This window comes from Bombina bombina, chromosome 2, assembly GCF_027579735.1.
Source record: "Bombina bombina isolate aBomBom1 chromosome 2, aBomBom1.pri, whole genome shotgun sequence".
Taxonomy (NCBI): domain Eukaryota; kingdom Metazoa; phylum Chordata; class Amphibia; order Anura; family Bombinatoridae; genus Bombina; species Bombina bombina.
In genome coordinates this window covers 169,290,749-169,310,710 of record NC_069500.1, presented here as the reverse complement: position 1 = coordinate 169,310,710, position 19,962 = coordinate 169,290,749, and the positions used below count along the sequence as shown (strand labels likewise).

Genomic DNA, 19,962 nt, shown 5'->3' with positions numbered 1-19,962 from the left:
AGATAAAATATTATCTGCAAGCTCAACCCATTGAAAAAGGCTGTGGTTTAAAAGCACAAAACCAGCATGAAAATGCAATATCATATACATTTTATACTATGCAGCAGCTGTAACAAGTCAATAAAAATACATTAATATAAAAAACTATTTTACAGTGCACTGTCCCTTTAAAAACAAAATATGTGAGAATAGAGGTTATTTGCCAGAGATAAATGCTAATCATCGCAATACTTGAGCAGTTCTAAACAAATCTGTTTTTACGAAGCTGCACTATTTGTGCGCAATAATTCTTACAACCTTTAATGCAAACACAGATCAATAGCTAATCAATAAAAGACAAGGTTTTCTATCGCCCAAAGACAAGTAATAAGTTGTTTGAAAGTCTGTAAATGTCTACAGCCTAGAAACAATTAACCAAAATTATGAGTAAAATATCAAGAAAATTTAATCTGCAAATCTTCAATAAACTAACAAAAGGTTAAAAAAAAAAAATTACAATGGGGGAGAAATTCTTCCTAAAAATGATAATTGTTTCATCAAGGATAAAACAGCAAATGCACAGCAGGCTTGTGATAAAGAAATGCTTGCCATTCATTAAAGCTGAGCAGAGGATATTCACTGACACAGCAGGAAATGACTGAGTCAAGCAACACTGTCCGGAAGGCAGGGATAGAATGAATAAGAAATGGATATAAACGACTAACTGACAGGCAAACTAGTGCAATCTATTACTGGTGCATAGTTCAGATACAATAATTTCATAGAGATTGTGTTTTAATATGAGCTCCACATTCCTCACCACATACAGCACGAGAACACCAATAGCTACACACAAGGAGAAACCAGTCATTTCTTACTGCTTTGTATATTTTATATTTAGTTTTACATCCATTTCTAACCACAGCTTTCCTGCAGCTTGCACCGCAATGATGTAGACACTACAGTGCAGGTGATACTTCAGTTTGATATCAATTTGACAACTTGGTTGCCAGAAGCTGCAACATTTTAAATGTCATGATGTCCAGTGGCCCCTTCCAGCAGCTGCCCTTCTCTGTTTCTAATTGTATGCTAAAAACATCTCGGCAAAAGATGTCCTTTATTGAGACTGGCAGGTACTTCAGGTGACAATATAGACTGTGACCATCCTGAACAACTGCCATATAGGTCCTCATTCTCCTGTCACAGTGAGCGCCAAGGCAGAACATGCCTGTGATCGGAGATGTCATCACAGCAAATGCCGCATGTCTGCAGAAAGAATGGGACACGTGAAGGAACTGTTGCTCTTTTGCTTTGCAGCGCTGCCTCGCATCAAGCTGTTCTCTTCAAACAGCAGCCAGTACTTGGGCTGAATTCTAAGTTTTCATTAACATAATGCAACCCATAGTAAAGCGCTGTTGAAGAGAACAGTCACATATTTCAACCTGCCCCCTAGCCTTTTCTCATCTGCAAAACTGTAAACTCCTGAATATGACATTCTGTGAGCAGCTGCACCTTTTTTTATTTCAGTGCTACATTTTTACCTAATAATTATATGATGTTAGGCCAAGAGCAAAAGAAACGCATTTATTCAACCGACATTTAAAAAAAAAAACAAAAAAAAAAAAAAAAAAACCCTCTAAAGCTAATTTGCAATGAGATTTTCAGTTGTTGAAATATATTTAAAACTTTACAAATCTTCAGTTAATCAACCATTGTAATTGAGATGGTGCTTTAACTGCCTAATTTAAAGTGAATTTTATTTTAAAAAGACTTGCCAGAAATTTTTTCACAAAAAAAAAATCTCAAAACGGAAAGTGAAAAAAAATGTCTCCCTCTGGGACAGTGAGTACAGCACCGCACATACTGCCTGCCCCTCCCAGGCCACTGTACAACTAAATTTTTAGGCCAATCTGCATTCACAGACAACATGTACCCACTGCCAGCACAGATTACCCTTCCCCCCTTCACGGCCCGCACAAGCCTCCTCTTACCTTTACTATAACGGTCTGTACCGGTCACAGATGAGTGACAAGTCCATAACCAGTTTTCTTATAGTTTTAAAACCTGTATTGTGTAAGTGACTGTGATGTATCGTACCACATAAGCTTGAAGATCTCAGATTCTGGGCAAGTACAAATACATGCAGGCTACAAGGGACAAAACCGAAGCTATCATTTTGTACTGTGTTTGAGCATTTTATTATTGCACTTCTGTTTGCCTGCAACTGTCAGTTTATTCCCTAGCAAGAAAACAATGTAGAAAACTAACATATGATACAAATGTCTAAGAGCTGCCTACAAGGTAGTGTAATCCTACTGTAGACTGCATGCAATCCCAAGGCTAAACACTGGCCAGAAACATCAGCGTTGTAAAAATATGACAGATGAACACACGTGTGTGGCACTTAAAGGGAAGGTCAACTCCAAAAATGTTATTGTTTAAAAAAAGATGGAAAATCCTTTATTACCATTCCCCCAGTTTTGCAATGCCAACATGGTTAAAATAATATACTTTTAACCTCTGCGATTACCTTGTATCTAAGCTCTTGAACACATGGCTTTTTATTTATAATTTATTTTACTTGCATATTATCCAATTAGTGCAGTGTCAAGCACAACTCCACGAGAGAGAGCACAATGTCATCTATATGGCCCACATGAACTAGCAGGTCTCCTGTTGTGAAAAGCTAATAAAAACATAATTTATGCTTACCTGATAAATTTATTTATCTTGTGATGTATCGAGTCCACGGATTCATCCTTACTTGTGGGATATTCACCTCCCCTACAGGAAGTGGCAAAGAGAGCACCCACAGCAGAGCTGCCTATATAGCTCCCCCTCCTTAGCTCCACCCCCCCAGTCATTCGACCCGAAGGCTAGAAGAAAAAAGGAGAAACCATTAGGTGCAGTGGTGACTGAAAGTTTTAAAATAAAAATATATATGCCTGTCTTAAAAAACAGGGCGGGCCGTGGACTCGATACATCACAAGAGAAATAAATTTATCAGGTAAGCATAAATTATTGTTTTCTCTTGTAAGATGTATCGAGTCCAGCGGATTCATCTTACTTGGTGGGATACCAATACCAAAGCTTTAGGACACGGATGAGGGAGGGACAAGACAGGACCTAAACGGAAGGCCACCACTGACTTGTAGAACCTCTCTCACAAAAATCGCCTTGCCGAAGAAGCAAAGAGTATCGAATTTGTAAATTTGGAAAAATATGAAGCAGAAAGACCAAGATTGCCGCCTTACAAATCTGTTCACAGAAGCCTCATTTTTAAAAGCCCATGTGGAAGCCACCGCTCTAGTAGAATGAGCAGTAATCCTTTCAGGAGGCTGCCGTCCAGAAGTCTCATAGGCCAAACGGATGATGCTTTTCAGCCAAAAGGAAAGAGGTGAAGCCGTAGCCCTTTGACCTCTCCGTTTACCAGAACAAACAACAAACAAAGAAGATGTTTGACAGAAATCTTTAGTTGCTTGTAAGTAGAATTTTAATGCATGAACCACATCAAGATTGTGTAACAGGAACCACAATCTCTTGATTGATATTCTTATTAGAACCTTAGGAAGAAACCCAGGTTTGGTACGTAAAACCACCTTATCTGCATGGAAAACAAGGTAAGGGGAATCACATTGTAAAGCAGATATAGCTCAGAAACTCTTTGAGCCGAGCTACTAAAAACAAAACTTTCCAAGATAGAAGCTTAATATCTATGGAATGCATAGGTTCAAACGGAACCCCTTGAAGAACTTTAAGAACTAAGATTAGGCTCCATGGCGGAGCAACAGGTTTAAATACAGGCTTGATTCTGACCAAAGCCTGACCAAATGCTTTAACGTCTGGGACATCTGCCAGACGATTGTGAAGTAAAATAGACAAAGCAGATATATGTCCTTTTAGGGAACTAGCAGATAATCCCTTCTCCAAACCTTCTTGGAGAAAAGACAATATTCTAGGAATCCAAATCTTACTCCACGAGTAACCTTTGGATTCACACCAATAAAGATATTTGCACCAAATCTTATGATAAATCTTCCTGGTGATAGGCTTTCTAGCCTGAATCAGGGTATCAATGATTCAGGCGCAGAGAAATTAGATTTGGATGTGTGAACGGGCCTTGGATTAGAAGGTCCCGCCTCATTGGCAGAGTCCACGGTGGAACCGAGGACATGCCCACTAGGTCTGCATACCAAGTCCTGCGTGGCCACACAGGAGCTATCAGAATTACCGAAGCTCTCTCCTGCTTGATTCTGGCAACCAGACGTGGGAGGAGAGGAAACGGTGGAAATACATAGGCCAGATTGAAGGACCAAGGCACTGCTAGAGCATCTATCAGTACCGCCTTGGGATCCCGGGACCTGGACCCGTAACGAGGAAGTTTGGCATTCTGACGAGACGCCATCAGATCCAATTCTGGCATGCCCCATAGCTGAATCAGCTGGGCGAATACCTCCGGATGGAGTTCCCACTCCCCCGGATGAAGTGTGTGACGACTTAGAAAATCCGCCTCCCAGTTCTCTACTCATGGGATGTGGATTGCTGAGAGATGGCAAGAGTGATCCTCTGCCCACCGGATTATTTTGGTTACCTCCATCATCGCTAGAGAACTCCTTGTTCCTCCCTGATGATTGATATAATCTACAGTCGTGATGTTGTCCGACTGAAACCTGATAAATTTGGCCGCAGCAAGCTGAGGCCACGCCTGAAGTGCATTGAATATCGCTCTCAGTTCTAAAATGTTTATCGGGAGGAAAGCTTCCTCCCGAGACCATAAGCCCTGTGCTTTCAGGGAGTTCCAGACTGCACCCCAGCCTAGCATCTGTCGTTGCAATGAGCCACCCTGGCCTGCGGAAGCATATTCCCTGAGACAGGTGGTCCTGAGACAACCACCAAAGAAGAGAATCTCTGGTCTCCTGGTCCAGATGCAGTTGAGGAGATAAATCTGCATAATCTCCATTCCACTGTTTGAGCATGCATAGTTGCAGTGGTCTGAGGTGTAGACGAGCAAAAGGAACTATGTCCATTGCTGCTACCATGAGTCCGATTACCTCCATACACTGAGCCACTGATGGCCGAGGAATGGAATGAAGAGCTCGGCAAGTGGTTAAGAGTTTTAACTTTCTGACCTCCGTCAGAAATATTTTCATTTCTACCGAGTCTATCAGAGTCCCTAGGAAGGAAACTCTTGTAAGAGGGAAGAGAGAACTCTTTTTATGTTCACCTTCCACCCGTGAGATGTCAGAAAAGCCAACACGATGTCTGTGTGAGACTTGGCTAGCCTGGAAAGTCGACGCGCTGAATTAAGATGTCGTCTAGATAAGGCGCCACTGCTATGCCCCCTGGTCGTAGAACCGCCAGGAGGGACCCCTAGCACTTTTGTGAAAATTCTGGGAGCCGTGGCCAACCCCGAAGGGAAGGGCCGCGAACTGGTAATGCCTGCTTAGAAAGGCGAATCTGAGGAATTGATGATGAACCCTATGAATAGGGATGTGTAGATACGCATACTTTAAGTCCACGGTAGTCATTATTGACCCTCCTGGAGCAGAGGTAGAATAGTCCGAATAGTCTCCCATCTTGAATGATGGTACCTTGAGGAACTTGTTTAGAATTTTGAGATCCAAGATTGGTCTGAAAGTTCCCTCTTTCTTGGGAACCACAACAGGTTTGAATAAACCCTAGCCCTAGTCAAAACCGGTAAGAAAAAGACTTTCAGCACCTTGCCACCAGCTCTGCTTGTGCGCCTACCTGCCCCTTCAGAACAATTAATGAGGAAAAAACATCCTTTACAAGCCCTCAAACACAGCAGGAACCTCTAGAGAAGCAGTTGGATGTCTCTAAGGAAAGAAACTGCGCAACAGAGCGCGCGAAAATAGGCCCCTCCCACCTCACTCGATGTTTGAAGCCTATTAGAAAAACACCTGAGTGTCTCTTAATTAACCATGTGGGTTAAAAAAAAAACTAACACAAGCCACAATGACCCCTTTAGTTCCCTTCAAAAAAACGTTATAATTGCGATCATTTACTGAACAAACAAAAACGTTTTTTGCCTAACAGTGTCCACCAGTAACAAATGAACCCTTCAGCAAGCCTGAAATTCCTATCCAAGTGTCTTATCCAAGTGTCTGAATACAGCTTACCCTTCCCTCATGGGATATTGCCAGCCTTTTCTAGAATAAACACAGTCTCTACATGCATAAACTCATTCACACCTTAAAAACAGAATTCTATGTTTACCTGATAATTAGCTTTCTCCAACGGTGTGTCCGGTCCACGGCGTCATCCTTACTTGTGGGATATTCTCTTCCCCAACAGGAAATGGCAAAGAGCCCAGCAAAGCTGGTCACATGACCCTCCTAGGCTCCCGCCTACCCCAGCTCATTCGACCCGACGTTAAGGAGGAATATTTGCATAGGAGAAACCATATGGTACCGTGGTGACTGTAGTTAAAGAAAATAAATTATCAGACCTGATTAAAAAAACCAGGGCGGGCCGTGGGCCGGACACACCCTTGGAGAAAGTAATTTATCAGGTAAACATAAATTATGTTTTATCCAACATAGGTGTGTCCGGTCCACGGCGTCATCCTTACTTGTGGGAACCAATACCAAAGCTTTAGGACACGGATGAAGGGAGGGAGCAAATCAGGTCACCTAAATGGAAGGCACCACGGTTTGCAAAACCTTTCTCCCAAAAATAGCCTCAGAAGAAGCAAAAGTATCAAACTTGTAAAATTTGGTAAAAGTGTGCAGTGAAGACCAAGTCGCTGCCCTACATATCTGATCAACAGAAGCCTCGTTCTTGAAGGCCCATGTGAGAAGCCACAGCCCCTAGTGGAATGAGCTGTGATTCTTTCGGGAGGCTGCCGTCCGGCAGTTCTCGTAAGCCAATCTGATGATGCTTTGAATCCAAAAAGAGAGAGAGGTAGAAGTTGCTTTTTGACCTCTCCTTTTACCGGAATAAACAACAAACAAGGAAGATGTTTGTCTAAAATCCTTTGTAGCATCTAAATAGAATTTTAGAGCGCGAACAACATCCAAATTGTGCAACAAACGTCCTTCTTTGAAACTGGTTTCGGACACAGAGAAGGTACGATAATCTCCTGGTTAATGTTTTTGTTAGAAACAACTTTTGGAAGAAAACCAGGTTTAGTACGGTAAAAACCACCTTATCTGCATGGAACACCAGATAAAGGAGGAGAAACACTGCAGACAGATAATTCTGAACTCTTCTAGCAGAAGAAATTGCAACTAAAAACAAAACTTTCCAAGATATTAACTTAATATCCAACGGAATGTAAGGGTTCAAACGGAACCCCTGAAGAACTGAAAGAACTAAATTGAGACTCCAAGGAGAGTCAAATGGTTGTAACCAGGCTTAATTCTAACCAGAGCCTGAACAAAGGCTTGAACATCTGGCACAGCTGCCAGCTTTTTGTGAAGTAACACAGACAAGGCAGAAATCTGTCCCTTCAGGGAACTAGCAGATAATCCTTTTTTCCAATCCTTCTTGAAGGAAGGATAGAATCTTAGGAATCTTAACCTTGTCCCAAGGGAATCCTTTAGATTCACACCAACAGATATATTTTTTTCCAAATTTAGTGGTAAATCTTTCTAGTTACAGGCTTTCTGGCCCTGAACAGAGTATCGATAACAGAATCTGAGAACCCTCGCTTCGATAAGATCAAGCGTTCAATCTCCAAGCAGTTCAGCTGGAGTGAAACCAGTTTCGGATGTTCGAACGGACCCCTGAACAAGAAGGTCTCGTCTCAAAGGTAGCTTCCAAGGTGGAGCCGATGACATATTCACCAGATCTGCATACCAAGTCCTGCGTGGCCACGCAGGAGCTATCAAGATCACCGACGCCCTCTCCTGATAGATCCTGGCTACCAGCCTGGGGATGAGAGGAAACGGCGGGAACACATAAGCTAGTTTGAAGGTCCAAGGTGCTACTAGTGCATCCACTAGAGCCGCCTTGGGATCCCTGGATCTGGACCCGTAGCAAGGAACTTTGAAGTTCTGACGAGAGGCCATCAGATCCATGTCTGGAATGCCCCACAGCTGAGTGACTTGGGCAAAGATTTCCGGATGGAGTTCCCACTCCCCCGGATGCAATGTCTGACGACTCAGAAAATCCGCTTCCCAATTTTCCACTCCTGGGATGTGGATAGCGGACAGGTGGCAGGAGTGAGACTCCGCCCATAGAATGATTTTGGTCACTTCTTCCATCGCTAGGGAACTCCTTGTTCCCCCCTGATGGTTGATGTACGCAACAGTTGTCATGTTGTCTGATTGAAACCGTATGAACTTGGCCCTCGCTAGCTGAGGCCAAGCCTTGAGAGCATTGAATATCGCTCTCAGTTCCAGAATATTTATCGGTAGAAGAGATTCTTCCCGAGACCAAAGACCCTGAGCTTTCAGGGATCCCCAGACCGCGCCCCAGCCCATCAGACTGGCGTCGGTCGTGACAATGACCCACTCTGGTCTGCGGAATGTCATCCCTCGTGACAGGTTGTCCAGGGACAGCCACCAACGGAGTGAGTCTCTGGTCCTCTGATTTACTTGTATCTTCGGAGACAAGTCTGTATAATCCCCATTCCACTGACTGAGCATGCACAGTTGTAATGGTCTTAGATGAATGCGCGCAAAAGGAACTATGTCCATTGCCGCTACCATCAACCCGATCACTTCCATGCACTGAGCTATGGAAGGAAGAGGAACGGAATGAAGTATCCGACAAGAGTCTAGAAGTATTGTTTTTCTGGCCTCTGTCAGAAATATCCTCATTTCTAAGGAGTCTATTATGTTCCCAAGAAGGGAACCCTTGTTGACGGAGATAGAGAACTCTTTTCCACGTTCACTTTCCATCCGTGAGATTTGAGAAAGGCCAGGGACTATGTCCGTGTGAGCCTTTGCTTGAGGAAGGGACGACGCTTGAATCAGAATGTCGTCCAAGTAAGGTACTACAGCAATGCCCCTTGGTCTTAGCACAGCTAGAAGGGGACCCTAGTACCTTTGTGAAAATCAGTTGGAGCAGTGGCTAATCCGAAAGGAAGCGCCACGAACTGGTAATGCTTGTCCAGGAATGCGAACCTTAGGAACCGATGATGTTCCTTGTGGATAGGAAATGTAGATACGCATCCTTTAAATCCACCGTGGTCATGAATTGACCTTCCTGGATGGAAGGAAGAATAGTTCGAATGGTTTCCATCTTGAACGATGGAACCTTGAGAAAACTTGTTTAAAGATCTTGAGATCTAAGATTGGTCTGAACGTTCCCTCTTTTTTGGGAACTATGAACAGATTGAGTAGCAACCCCATCCCTTGTTCTCTTAATGGAACAGGATGAATCACTCCCATTTTTAACAGTCTTCTACACAATGTAAAATGCCTGTCTTTTTATGTGGTCTGAAGACAACTGAGACCTGTGGAACCTCCCCCTTGGGGGAAGCCCCTTGAATTCCAGAAGAAACCTTGGAGACTATTTCTAGCGCCCAAGGATCCAGATCATCTTCTCGCCCAAGGCCTGAGCGAAGAGAGAGAGTCTGCCCCCCACCAAGATCCGGTCCCGGATCGGGGGCCAACATTTCATGCTGTCTTGGTAGCAGTGGCAGGTTTCTTGGCCTGCTTTCCCTTGTTCCAGCCTTGCATTGGTCTCCAAGCTGGCTTGGCTTGAGAAGTATTACCCTCTTGCTTAGAGGACGTAGCACTTTGGGCTGGCCGTTTCTACGAAAGGGACGAAAATTAGGTTTATTTTTTTGCCTTGACATAGGGCCGATCCCTGAGGAAGGGCGTGTGCCCTTACCCCCAGTGATATCAGCGATAATCTCTTTCAAGTCAGGGCCAAACAGCGTTTTCCCCTTGAAAGGAATGTTAAGTAGCTTGTTCTTGGAAGACGCATCAGCCGACCAAAGATTTCAACCAAAGCGCTCTGCGCGCCACAATAGCAAACCCAGAATTCTTAGCCGCCTAAACCTAGCCAATTGCAAAGTGGCGGTCTAGGGTAAAAGAATTAGCCAATTTGAGAGCATTGATTCTGTCCATAATCTCCTCATAAGGAGGAGAATCACTATCGACCCGCCTTTATCAGCTCATCGAACCAGAAACATGCGCTGTAGCGACAAGGGACAACGCATGAAATTGGTTGTAGAAGGGTAACCCTGCTGAACAAACATTTTTTTAAGCAAACCTTCTAATTTTTTATCCCATAGGATCTTTGAAAGCACAACTATCCTCTATGGGATAGTGGTGCGTTTGTTTAAAGTGGGAAACCGCTCCCTCGACCCTTGGGGAGACTGTCTGCCATAAGTCCTTTCTGGGGTCGACCATAGGAAAACAATTTGTTTAAATATGGGGGGAGGGACGAAAGGATACCGGGCCTTTCCCATTCTTTATTTACAATGTCCCGCACCCCGCTTGGGTATAGGAAAAGCTTCTGGGAGCCCCGGGACCTCTAGGAACTTGTCCATTTTACATAGTTTCTCTGGGATGACCAACTTGTCACAATCATCCAGAGTGGATAATACCTCCTTAAGCAGAAATGCGGAGATGTTCCAACTTAAATTTAAACGTAATCACATCAGGTTCAGCTTGTTGAGGAAATGTTCCCTGAATCAGTATTTCTCCCTCAGACAAAACCTCCCTGGCCCCATCAGACAATGGTTTAGGGGCCCTTCAGAACCATTATTATCAGCGTCGTCATGCTCTTCAGTATCTAAAACAGAGCAGTCGCGCTTACGCTGATAAGTGTTCATTTTGGCTAAAATGTTTTTGACAGAATTATCCATTACAGCCGTTATTGTTGCATAGTAAGAGTATTGGCGCGCTAGATGTACTAGGGGCCTCCTGAAGGTGGGCAAGACTCGTGTAGACGAAGGAGGGAATGATGCAGTACCCATGCTTACTCCCCTCACCTTGAGGAATCATCTTGGGCGATCATTGTCACATAAATCACATTTATTTAATGAATAGGAATTCTGCTTCCCCACATTCAGAAACACAGTCTATCTGGTAGTTCAGACATGTTAAACAGGCATAAACTTGATAACAAAGTACAAAAAAGCGTTTAAAATAAAACCGTGTACTGTCACTTTAAATTTTAAACTGAATCACACTTTATTACTGCAATTGCGAAAAAACATGAAGGAATTGTTCAAAATTCACCAAATTTTCACCACAGGTCTTAAAGCCCTTAAAAGTATTGCACACCAAATTTGGAAGCTTTAACCCTTAAAATAACGGAACCGGAGCCGTTTTGAACTTTAACCCTCTTTACAGTCCCTGGTATCTGCTTTGCTGAGACCCAACCAAGCCCAAAGGGGAAGTACGATACCAAATGACGCCTTCAGAAAGTCTTTCTAAGTATCAGAGCTCCTCTCACATGCGACTGCATGCCATGCCTCTCAAAAACAAGTGCGCAACACCGGCGCGAAAATGAGGCTCTGCCTATGCTTTGGGAAAGTCCCTAAAGAATAAGGTGTCTAAAACAGTGCCTGCCGATATTATTATAGCAAAATACCCAAATAAAATGATTCCTCAAGGCTAAATATGTGTTAATAATGAATCGATTTAGCCCAAAAAAAGTCTACAGTCTTAATAAGCCCTTGTGAAGCCCTTATTTACGATCGTAATAAACATGGCTTACCGGATCCCATAGGGAAAATGACAGCTTCCAGCATTACATCGTCTTGTTAGAATGTGTCATACCTCAAGCAGCAAGAGACTGCTCACTGTTCCCCCAACTGAAGTTAATTGCTCTCAACAGTCCTGTGTGGAACAGCCATGGATTTTAGTGACGGTTGCTAAAATCATTTTCCTCATACAAACAGAAATCTTCATCTCTTTTCTGTTTCTGAGTAAATAGTACATACCAGCACTATTTCAAAATAACAAACTCTTGATTGAATAATAAAAACTACAGTTAAACACTAAAAAACTCTAAGCCATCTCCGTGGAGATGTTGCCTGTACAACGGCAAAGAGAATGACTGGGGTAGGCGGAGCCTAGGAGGGATCATGTGACCAGCTTTGCTGGGCTCTTTGCCATTTCCTGTTGGGGAAGAGAATATCCCACAAGTAAGGATGACGCCGTGGACCGGACACACCTATGTTGGAGAAACAGCCATCAGCCACAAAATGAAAATTAAAAATGATGCCCATCCCAGTTAGTAAACATAATCAGCTGCAAAAAACAAAACTGCCCAACCCCTTTATGATCAGCAAAGATCTGCAGTTCACTAATAAACTAGAGTTTCCCAGCACACACAAGTGTAGATCATCAAAAAATGCAATTGTTTCAAGCCCCAATCAAACAATAAATCAGTCAATAAATAAATGGTGTCCCAAAGTGCATAACAGTAACATTTGCCTCATAGACAAATTGTCTGAGAGTTATAGAACTAGGGCAAAAACATCAGTGCCTGGATGTTAAAAGGATAGGTCACTCGAAAACTTATTTTTTTTTAAAAAGATAGATTAATCCCTTTTTACCCATTCCCCAGTTTTGCATAAAACAACAGTGTTATATTAATATACTTTTTACCTCTGTTATTACCTTGTATCTAAGCCAATTGACAGCCCCCTTATCACACAGCTATTTATTTCTTATTATCTATTGACTTGCATTTTAGTGAATTTGTTCAGTGTCAGCCCTAACTCCACGGGAAGAGAGCACAATGTTATCTATATGGCCCACATGAATCAGCAGTCTCTCGTGAAAAGCTAATAAAAAAGCATGTGATAAGAGGCTGTCTGTTGTGGCTTAGAAACAGGCAAAAAATTAGAGGTTTAAATGTTCAAATTATATTAATATAACAATGTTGGTCGTTGCAAAGCTGTGGAATGGTTAGTAAAGGTGTTATCTATATTTTTAAACAACAATTTTGGTGTGGACTGTCCCTTTAAGAGAAACTGTCCATTCAAAATAGATAGGAGTCATGTCTACATAAAAAGGTGTTTCTGGATGTTGTTCTAAAAACCCCATTTTTTGTGTGCTCCAAAATACATATTTTTGGTGTGACTTGTCAATGTCCACGTGTGTGTGTATATATATATATATATATATATATATATATATATATATATATATATATATATATATATATATATATATATATATATGTTATTGCCTGACTTCAAATATTTACCCAACCAAACTTTTTCTTTCATGATTCAGAGAGAGCATGTCATTTTAAGCAACTTTCTAATTTACTCCTATTACCAATTTTTCTTCGTTCTCTTGCTATCTTTATTTAAAAATAGGAGTAAATTAGAAGTTGCTTAAAATTGCAAGCTATTTCTGAATCATTAAAGAAAACAACAAATCTATCATCTATGTATGTATGAATATACAGTATATATATATATATATATATATATATATATATATATATATATATATATATATATATATATATATATATATATATATATATATATAAACCAACCATATTTAAATTGTGCCCTTTCATTTCCATGCTTGCATCTTTGACTAAGCACACTTTTACCCAACTATCAGTGCTCAAAAATGTAATTGTCTGAGGGTGGGAATATATTTATACTTCTTATACACAAACACTAGGCAATCACATCTCAAAATGCTACTAGAGATACATCTGCAACCTATTTTCTTAAGACAGGAGCAAAATCTTTCATAAATGTGTCTGAATAAATGGAAAAAGAAGAATGAATGCCAACTTTCTAAAGTGTTTACAGCATACACAGCCTGCCAACAAATATATAAAGAAGAAAAAAAATAGCAAAGAAATCCAGATATTTTAAAAGGCATTAAAGTGTAAGGAAAGCCCTGGATGGCTCATCTTCTCATGAGATGGAGTCAGGTGTTAAGTGACTAGCTGGCACAAGATTATGCCAAGGAGGAGAGATTATTGTGAGGTAATGCTTATAAAGTACAGCTGGAATAGACCCAGGAGAAAAAGGCTGTTTGTCAGCAGTGTTATGGAAAATATGAATACTTTCACCAAAAGTTGTACCTTAGGAAGCTCTTCAATCTGGTTGGCATCCAAATACAGTTCCTCCAAGGTCTTCTCAAATGTGAAAATCTCTTTAGGCACCTGTTCCAGGCTGCAGTGTGAATAGTCAAGTGAGGTCACAGTTTCTTCTTCTCCCCGCAGACAACGGCACGGCACCAGCCGCCCAAACAGGTTCCTTTTTGAAGTCATTTTCAGGCACTAAAAACAAAGCAATAATTAGAACTGAGTAAATGTATATATGTGAGAAATGTTCTGCAGCATCTGCATAATGCCGGAAAACAAAAAAATACATTTTAATTAAAAAAAAAAATTGTGCTGAAATTGGGACACAGCTACACACTGCTGCCGACACACTAATGTGTCACGACACACAGTTTGAAGTTCTGATCTAGAGGCTATGAGAAGATACACTGGCTGATCTTCATTAACTGCTGGGTGCACAAAGGCAAGGTGTAATGCTTAATATAAACATACATTTGTATGTAAAGTTTATTGTCCCTCATATGCAAGCATTTACATCTCCCTTCGCCTTTCTTGACATTGCTAATCAAATCTAAAAAGTACAAAGTAGAACGTAAGGCCAGCTACACAAATGTCTCAGGGATGTGTACAAATACCATATTTGGTGGATTATGTTAACGATACTATAATATAACTATAATAGGACACAGGTATGTTATTCAGTACTTGTTGTAAAGTAATTGTCCAAAGGCATTGTGTTGTGTACATGTATAAACACATGTACACAGACTATGCCAACATGAAAAAAGCTTATAACTTTATGATATACTCACTTGAAGACCTGTACTCTCGTGGTAGATTGAAGATAACTATTCAATAGTATTCTTTCTAATAAAGGAACCCAATTTTAAGGAGCAAACTGTTCACTGAGGTTCTATATAATGATCCATGTTTAACAGTTTCCCTTTAATTACCTAGCAGTCTGTCTACTACATTACACATATAAGCTACTTGGAATAAGGGCTAAAAATAGCCAAGGACAACATGAATCAATTAATTTGGCACTAAATACTAGATCCAGCTAATCAATTCCACAGCAAGGAGGTTAAAGCAAATCCATTGGTAGGTCCAAGAATGTCCAAGAAACAAAAACTATAATTTATTTTGTAGGTCTCAGTGAAATTTAGGACATTCATGAATAATTCTTAGTCATTTTTAATTTTTGTTCCACAGCATTTTTAATTTTAAAATTAAAAGTAAATATTGTTGTGTACAAACTGGGGGGAGGTTCCGGTGGGTGGAGCTAGCACGGTTGTTGCTGGTGAGTCACTCGTGGAGAAGCGCGCCATTTCTGTTAATCCACAGCAGGGAAATTGAATAAGGGTAAAGAGTTACTTTGATTTTTGGAGGTTACACTCAGGACAAAATTAAACACTGGGGAAAGGGCATAAAAGTGTGAGTAAAAGAGCTCAATGCCTTTTGAAAAGCAGAAAGTCTACTGCTACATTAATATGTGGCCCTCCCTCTACATGACCCTATCTACTACTCCTGCCACCATCCACCTGTGGAACAAAGGCTAATCTTTCTAGCCGGAGTGTCCCATTGGCAACATAGCCTGACTTACTGTCTAATATTGCGTATCTCTATGTTGAAAAAATAAGTTTATCAAGGATCTACCCTTATTTGGCTATTTGGACAGATATATCTCACATCTACCTTAGTTGAACTGTATATGAATGTGACTTTCCCCAGTTTTACCATACAGTGATCATCTTGGAGGCTCATGAAGCTCCACTATTATTACTCTTTTTAAATACATGTTAATGAGAGGTGACCACAAATCCATTTTCTGTCCCCTCAGATATGAGAGTCTCTAAACCATGATTCTCCTTTATTATAACCTAGAAGTATTGTGCTTAAACGTAAACCATTACTATTATGAGATAGCTGCCCATGCTGCTATTTTTATCCCTTTTGCAAAGGATTTAGTTCACACGCACCTATAATCAATACTATAAAGAATATTCTTCGGCTTATATTTGAGATAAAGCAAACACTCCTTCAAGAAATATTTTTGTATTATTTTTCTACAAAGGCATGGTTATGCTTACATCTTTAACTAGCTATAGATACAATGAGAGTTCTTGATCCAGGATCTTTTTCTTTGCACTATTAACCTCAGAAGTATATCCTATATGAGCTACTTTGGCACGAGTCCTTAAAAAAACTATAAGATAGTGATTGATTTATTTTTCTCTTGTTTTTTTATTTCAATGTTATTGTAGTCAAACTTTGTTTTCTGGCTTGTATTACCTCTTTTTTATCTTGCAATACATAGTCCTTCATATGTTTTATTATTCATTGTTGGAATAAACTTTGTGGTACCCTACTGCTCTCCCAAAAATTTTGGTGCTGCTGTATTACATGTCTTTTCTTTACTGGGTATAGGCTACTATTGTATCGAAAAAGGGCCATTTAAAAGACTTAATATATCCTGACTTAATATTATAAGTGTTGCGACACAAAAATTGTATCTTGAAAGAGTATTTGCTGTAATCCCTGTTCAAGGGTCGTTCACTTTCACTCCTTGTTTTTCTCACCATGTATGGTTCACCTCCACTTATACCACCTAGCACTGACCCTCAGAGTGGTCTTGCAGAAAACAAACTGCTTCTACAACAAATTGCCAATCTATTTACCCCTCAATTTGAAGGGATTAAATTAGAAATAGTGGGTCTTGCTGTAGAGATCAGGCAATATGCTAGTAGAATCGCAGAAGCTGAGATAAGGATATCCAACTTGGAAGAAGGTAAATCCCAAGAAAAGACCAGGGTTGTTGCACACTCTTTAGAAGAATTACCACTATAACACACAGACATTATACCTAATGTGATTTATTGGTGCATAATTAATAAATAAAATTAACCAACATTAATTCATATATAAAACACATATAATAACACATACAAAAGACAACAACAACACTGGGCACTACATACACCACCTAAAATATAAAAGCCGGCAATTAATTAAGTACAGACACTAATAAAAGTGCTAGATTGCAAAAGCCTAAAGAAAAGTCATTCAGCATAAATGCAAGGAGCGTGATTATACTGAAATACAGGATTCTTAGTAAAGTGACTAATGCAAACGAAAGTATTAGCAAGTTATTAGCAACTGTATAAAGTGTCCTTCCTTTTCTTATTAACGCCCTGTGTCTTGTATCCACATGAGTGATTAGTGCATGTCAGTGAGGTACACAAAAATAATCCATCCGTAGATAAGCAGTGATTGATAGACTCAGTGAGTCCAGCCGTTACCTCTCCTCGACCGACCCAATATACAAGCCTGATTGCGGTGTCTTCTGACTCACTACTACTCTACACAGGGATACGTTAACAGCCACGGCTTAGGTTGGGGGAGTCCCAATGTTGTGATGCTGGGTTAGACCCCTTTCTCTCTTTTCTACACAGGGTAACAATATAGTTGCACTGCAGACAAGGCTAGAGGACCTTGAAGATAGATCAACAATCTAAAAGTGGTAGGTTTACCAAAACAGCAGAATGCAGGGATCTTCTGTCCTTTGCTGCAGTCCAGCTCCCCAGATTTTAGAAATACAAGGTCAACCCCCCCTTTTGCAGAATTGGTCCAGTCAGACTGGACTGGGAGCGTAAAATAAGAACAGAAACAATGATAATACTTCCAGGTACAAAGTCAATATACTGAACATTATTGTAAACTGAAAAGAATGCAGAATTGAACAAAGATTTCTCTGCTGAGACAGCTGCCAAGAGAAGAGAAATGGCCCCCTACTGTACCAAACTAATCAATGGGAAATATCATGCTAGACTGGTATACCCTGCCAAAATTTTGGTTGATTTGAATGGACAGATAAGTGCCTTAAAAATCTTAAAGAGGGTCTAGTGCGGTTTACAGAGCTGAAACTGAATAATAATAATGCAGTTAGTTAAACAGGTATTGAATATAAATGATTCTATTTGGTGTTCTAAATTCCTTCTTTTACCTCCTTCCCCTTTTTTTTTCTCTTCCTTTCTCAACTCAGTATCTGCCCCTCCTCCTCCAGATTTGTCCCTGCAGATATACACTTCTTATTTCTAATGATGGGGGATAATAATAGTGAGAATTTGTTCTCAACTTAGCCAGAGAATGAATGTTGAAAGTTAAAAAAAAATTATTCGAATGTTGTAGGTATTACCTCTCCTATTAAATGAAAAATTATTTTAAAACATTTGAATACCTTCCATCCACATATAGTCTTTTTACAAGAGACTCATTGAAATCCATCTGAAACAGCAACATTAAAATCCAAATGGGTTGTGGCATTGTTGATCAACCCCATACTGTAGGAGAAAAAAGGGGATTTACTATTCTTTTCCACAAAAATATTCCCTACGATATTATAACTCAAGATCCTGATACCCTGGGTAGATTTTTAATCTTAGAAGTTAAAATTCAAGACACAGAGTTTATTTTATGTAATGTATATGGACCCAACAAAGTTGATAGATCCTTTTGGGAGAAATAAAAAATTAGGTTAATGAGGTACAACGGCAGGACGCTCGTGATTGCAGGAGACCTTAACCTGACTCCACTGCCACACTAAGATAGATTCTCTCCTACCCATTCTAGAGTGGATAATAGAATGCCTAAAGATTCTTAAAATTTTTATGTTAGACTAAAAAGTTCATGACATCTGGCATCTACAAAACCCTGACCAACGTGTTTACTCTTGCTAATCCAAAACCCATGGATCGACCTATTCTTGGATCAGATATATTATTATGGCAAAATATAAAGACAGATATAAGAGACTTCTCCATCTCTGATCATGCGGTCATCTCCCTGCAAGATTTTCAAGATTTTTTTTCCCCCTAGACATTTGGTAAATAAAGTACATTTTCAAATTGATAATCGACAAGTGGAATCTCTAGTCGCCAAATAATAGTGAAATCAATTTAAACCGGAGATATTTTTAGAAGCATTTAAAACCTATATCAGGGGAGAAATCCTGGCTTACTTGTGCAAGTAGAAAAAAAAAAAAACTTAAAGGGACAGTTCACCCAAAAAATGGTCTCCCCTTTAAACTATTGATTCATTTTACCTGCTGGAGTGTTTTAAATTGTTTACAAATAGCTCCTTTACCCTTAATTTGGCATTTGAATTAGCTGAGTTAGCCTGTGGTTTCCCCAACCTATACTGAAAGTTTCTATACTGGAGTATTTACTATTGAATAGCCTCTAAGTAAACACAGCCAGCAGAAGAGATTACACTCTCAGTGGGGGGCGTGATAGTTAAAGTAAATAAAATGATAATTTTCCATTGTTCTCTCTAAGTATTTGAGCTTTGGTTTTCTAGACAATTATAAGATAAGGAAGTCTGTGTATATAAAAGTGATAACATAATGAGATCTGATATTACCTAAAGCTCACCTCATTGTAATAGGCAGTGGTTTAAAAGCACAAAAGCAGCTACTTCATATACACAAAATAAACCCGAAAAATGCAATTTCTCATAAATTTTATACTCTGCAAGCTGGTATAACAAGGTCGACGATCTACATCAGCTGCTCCCGCTCTGCCAGTCTCTACACTGGCTCCCCATACACTCCAGAATACAATTAAAGTATTAGCCCTAAGCTACAAAGCACTCAACAGTCTAACTCCCAACTATATTTCCTCTCTCATCGTGAAATACTCCCCCATCCCGTCCTCTTCGATCAACCTCGACCTACGTCTCTACACTCCTGTTTCTCTACATCCCCACTCCCGCCTCAAGACTTCGCACGTGCTGCTCCTGTCCTCTGGAACTCTCTACCCCGCTCCATCAGACTGTCTCCAACCTTGTACAGCTTCAGACGATCCTTGCAAACCCACCTATTCAGAGAGGCTTACCATCTCTCCTCCATCCCGCATCCGAACCAAGCTAATACATGTACATGAACTGCCTGACTCACTGCTGCAAATACAAACGATGTAACAAGCTACCCCAAACCTTATGTCTCTGCACCATAAA

At 40.4% G+C, this 19,962-nt stretch overlaps 1 protein-coding gene across 1 annotated transcript in view; it reads right to left on the bottom strand.

Annotated features, from left to right (window-relative positions):
- Window positions 1–19,962, bottom strand: part of ERBIN (erbb2 interacting protein) — a gene marked incomplete in the record, with an annotated part of 752,109 nt that overhangs the window by 426,018 nt on the left and 306,129 nt on the right. The window contains 1 exon segment of the mRNA XM_053701342.1: window positions 13,969–14,166. Coding sequence (XP_053557317.1) covers window positions 13,969–14,157 — 189 coding nt within the window.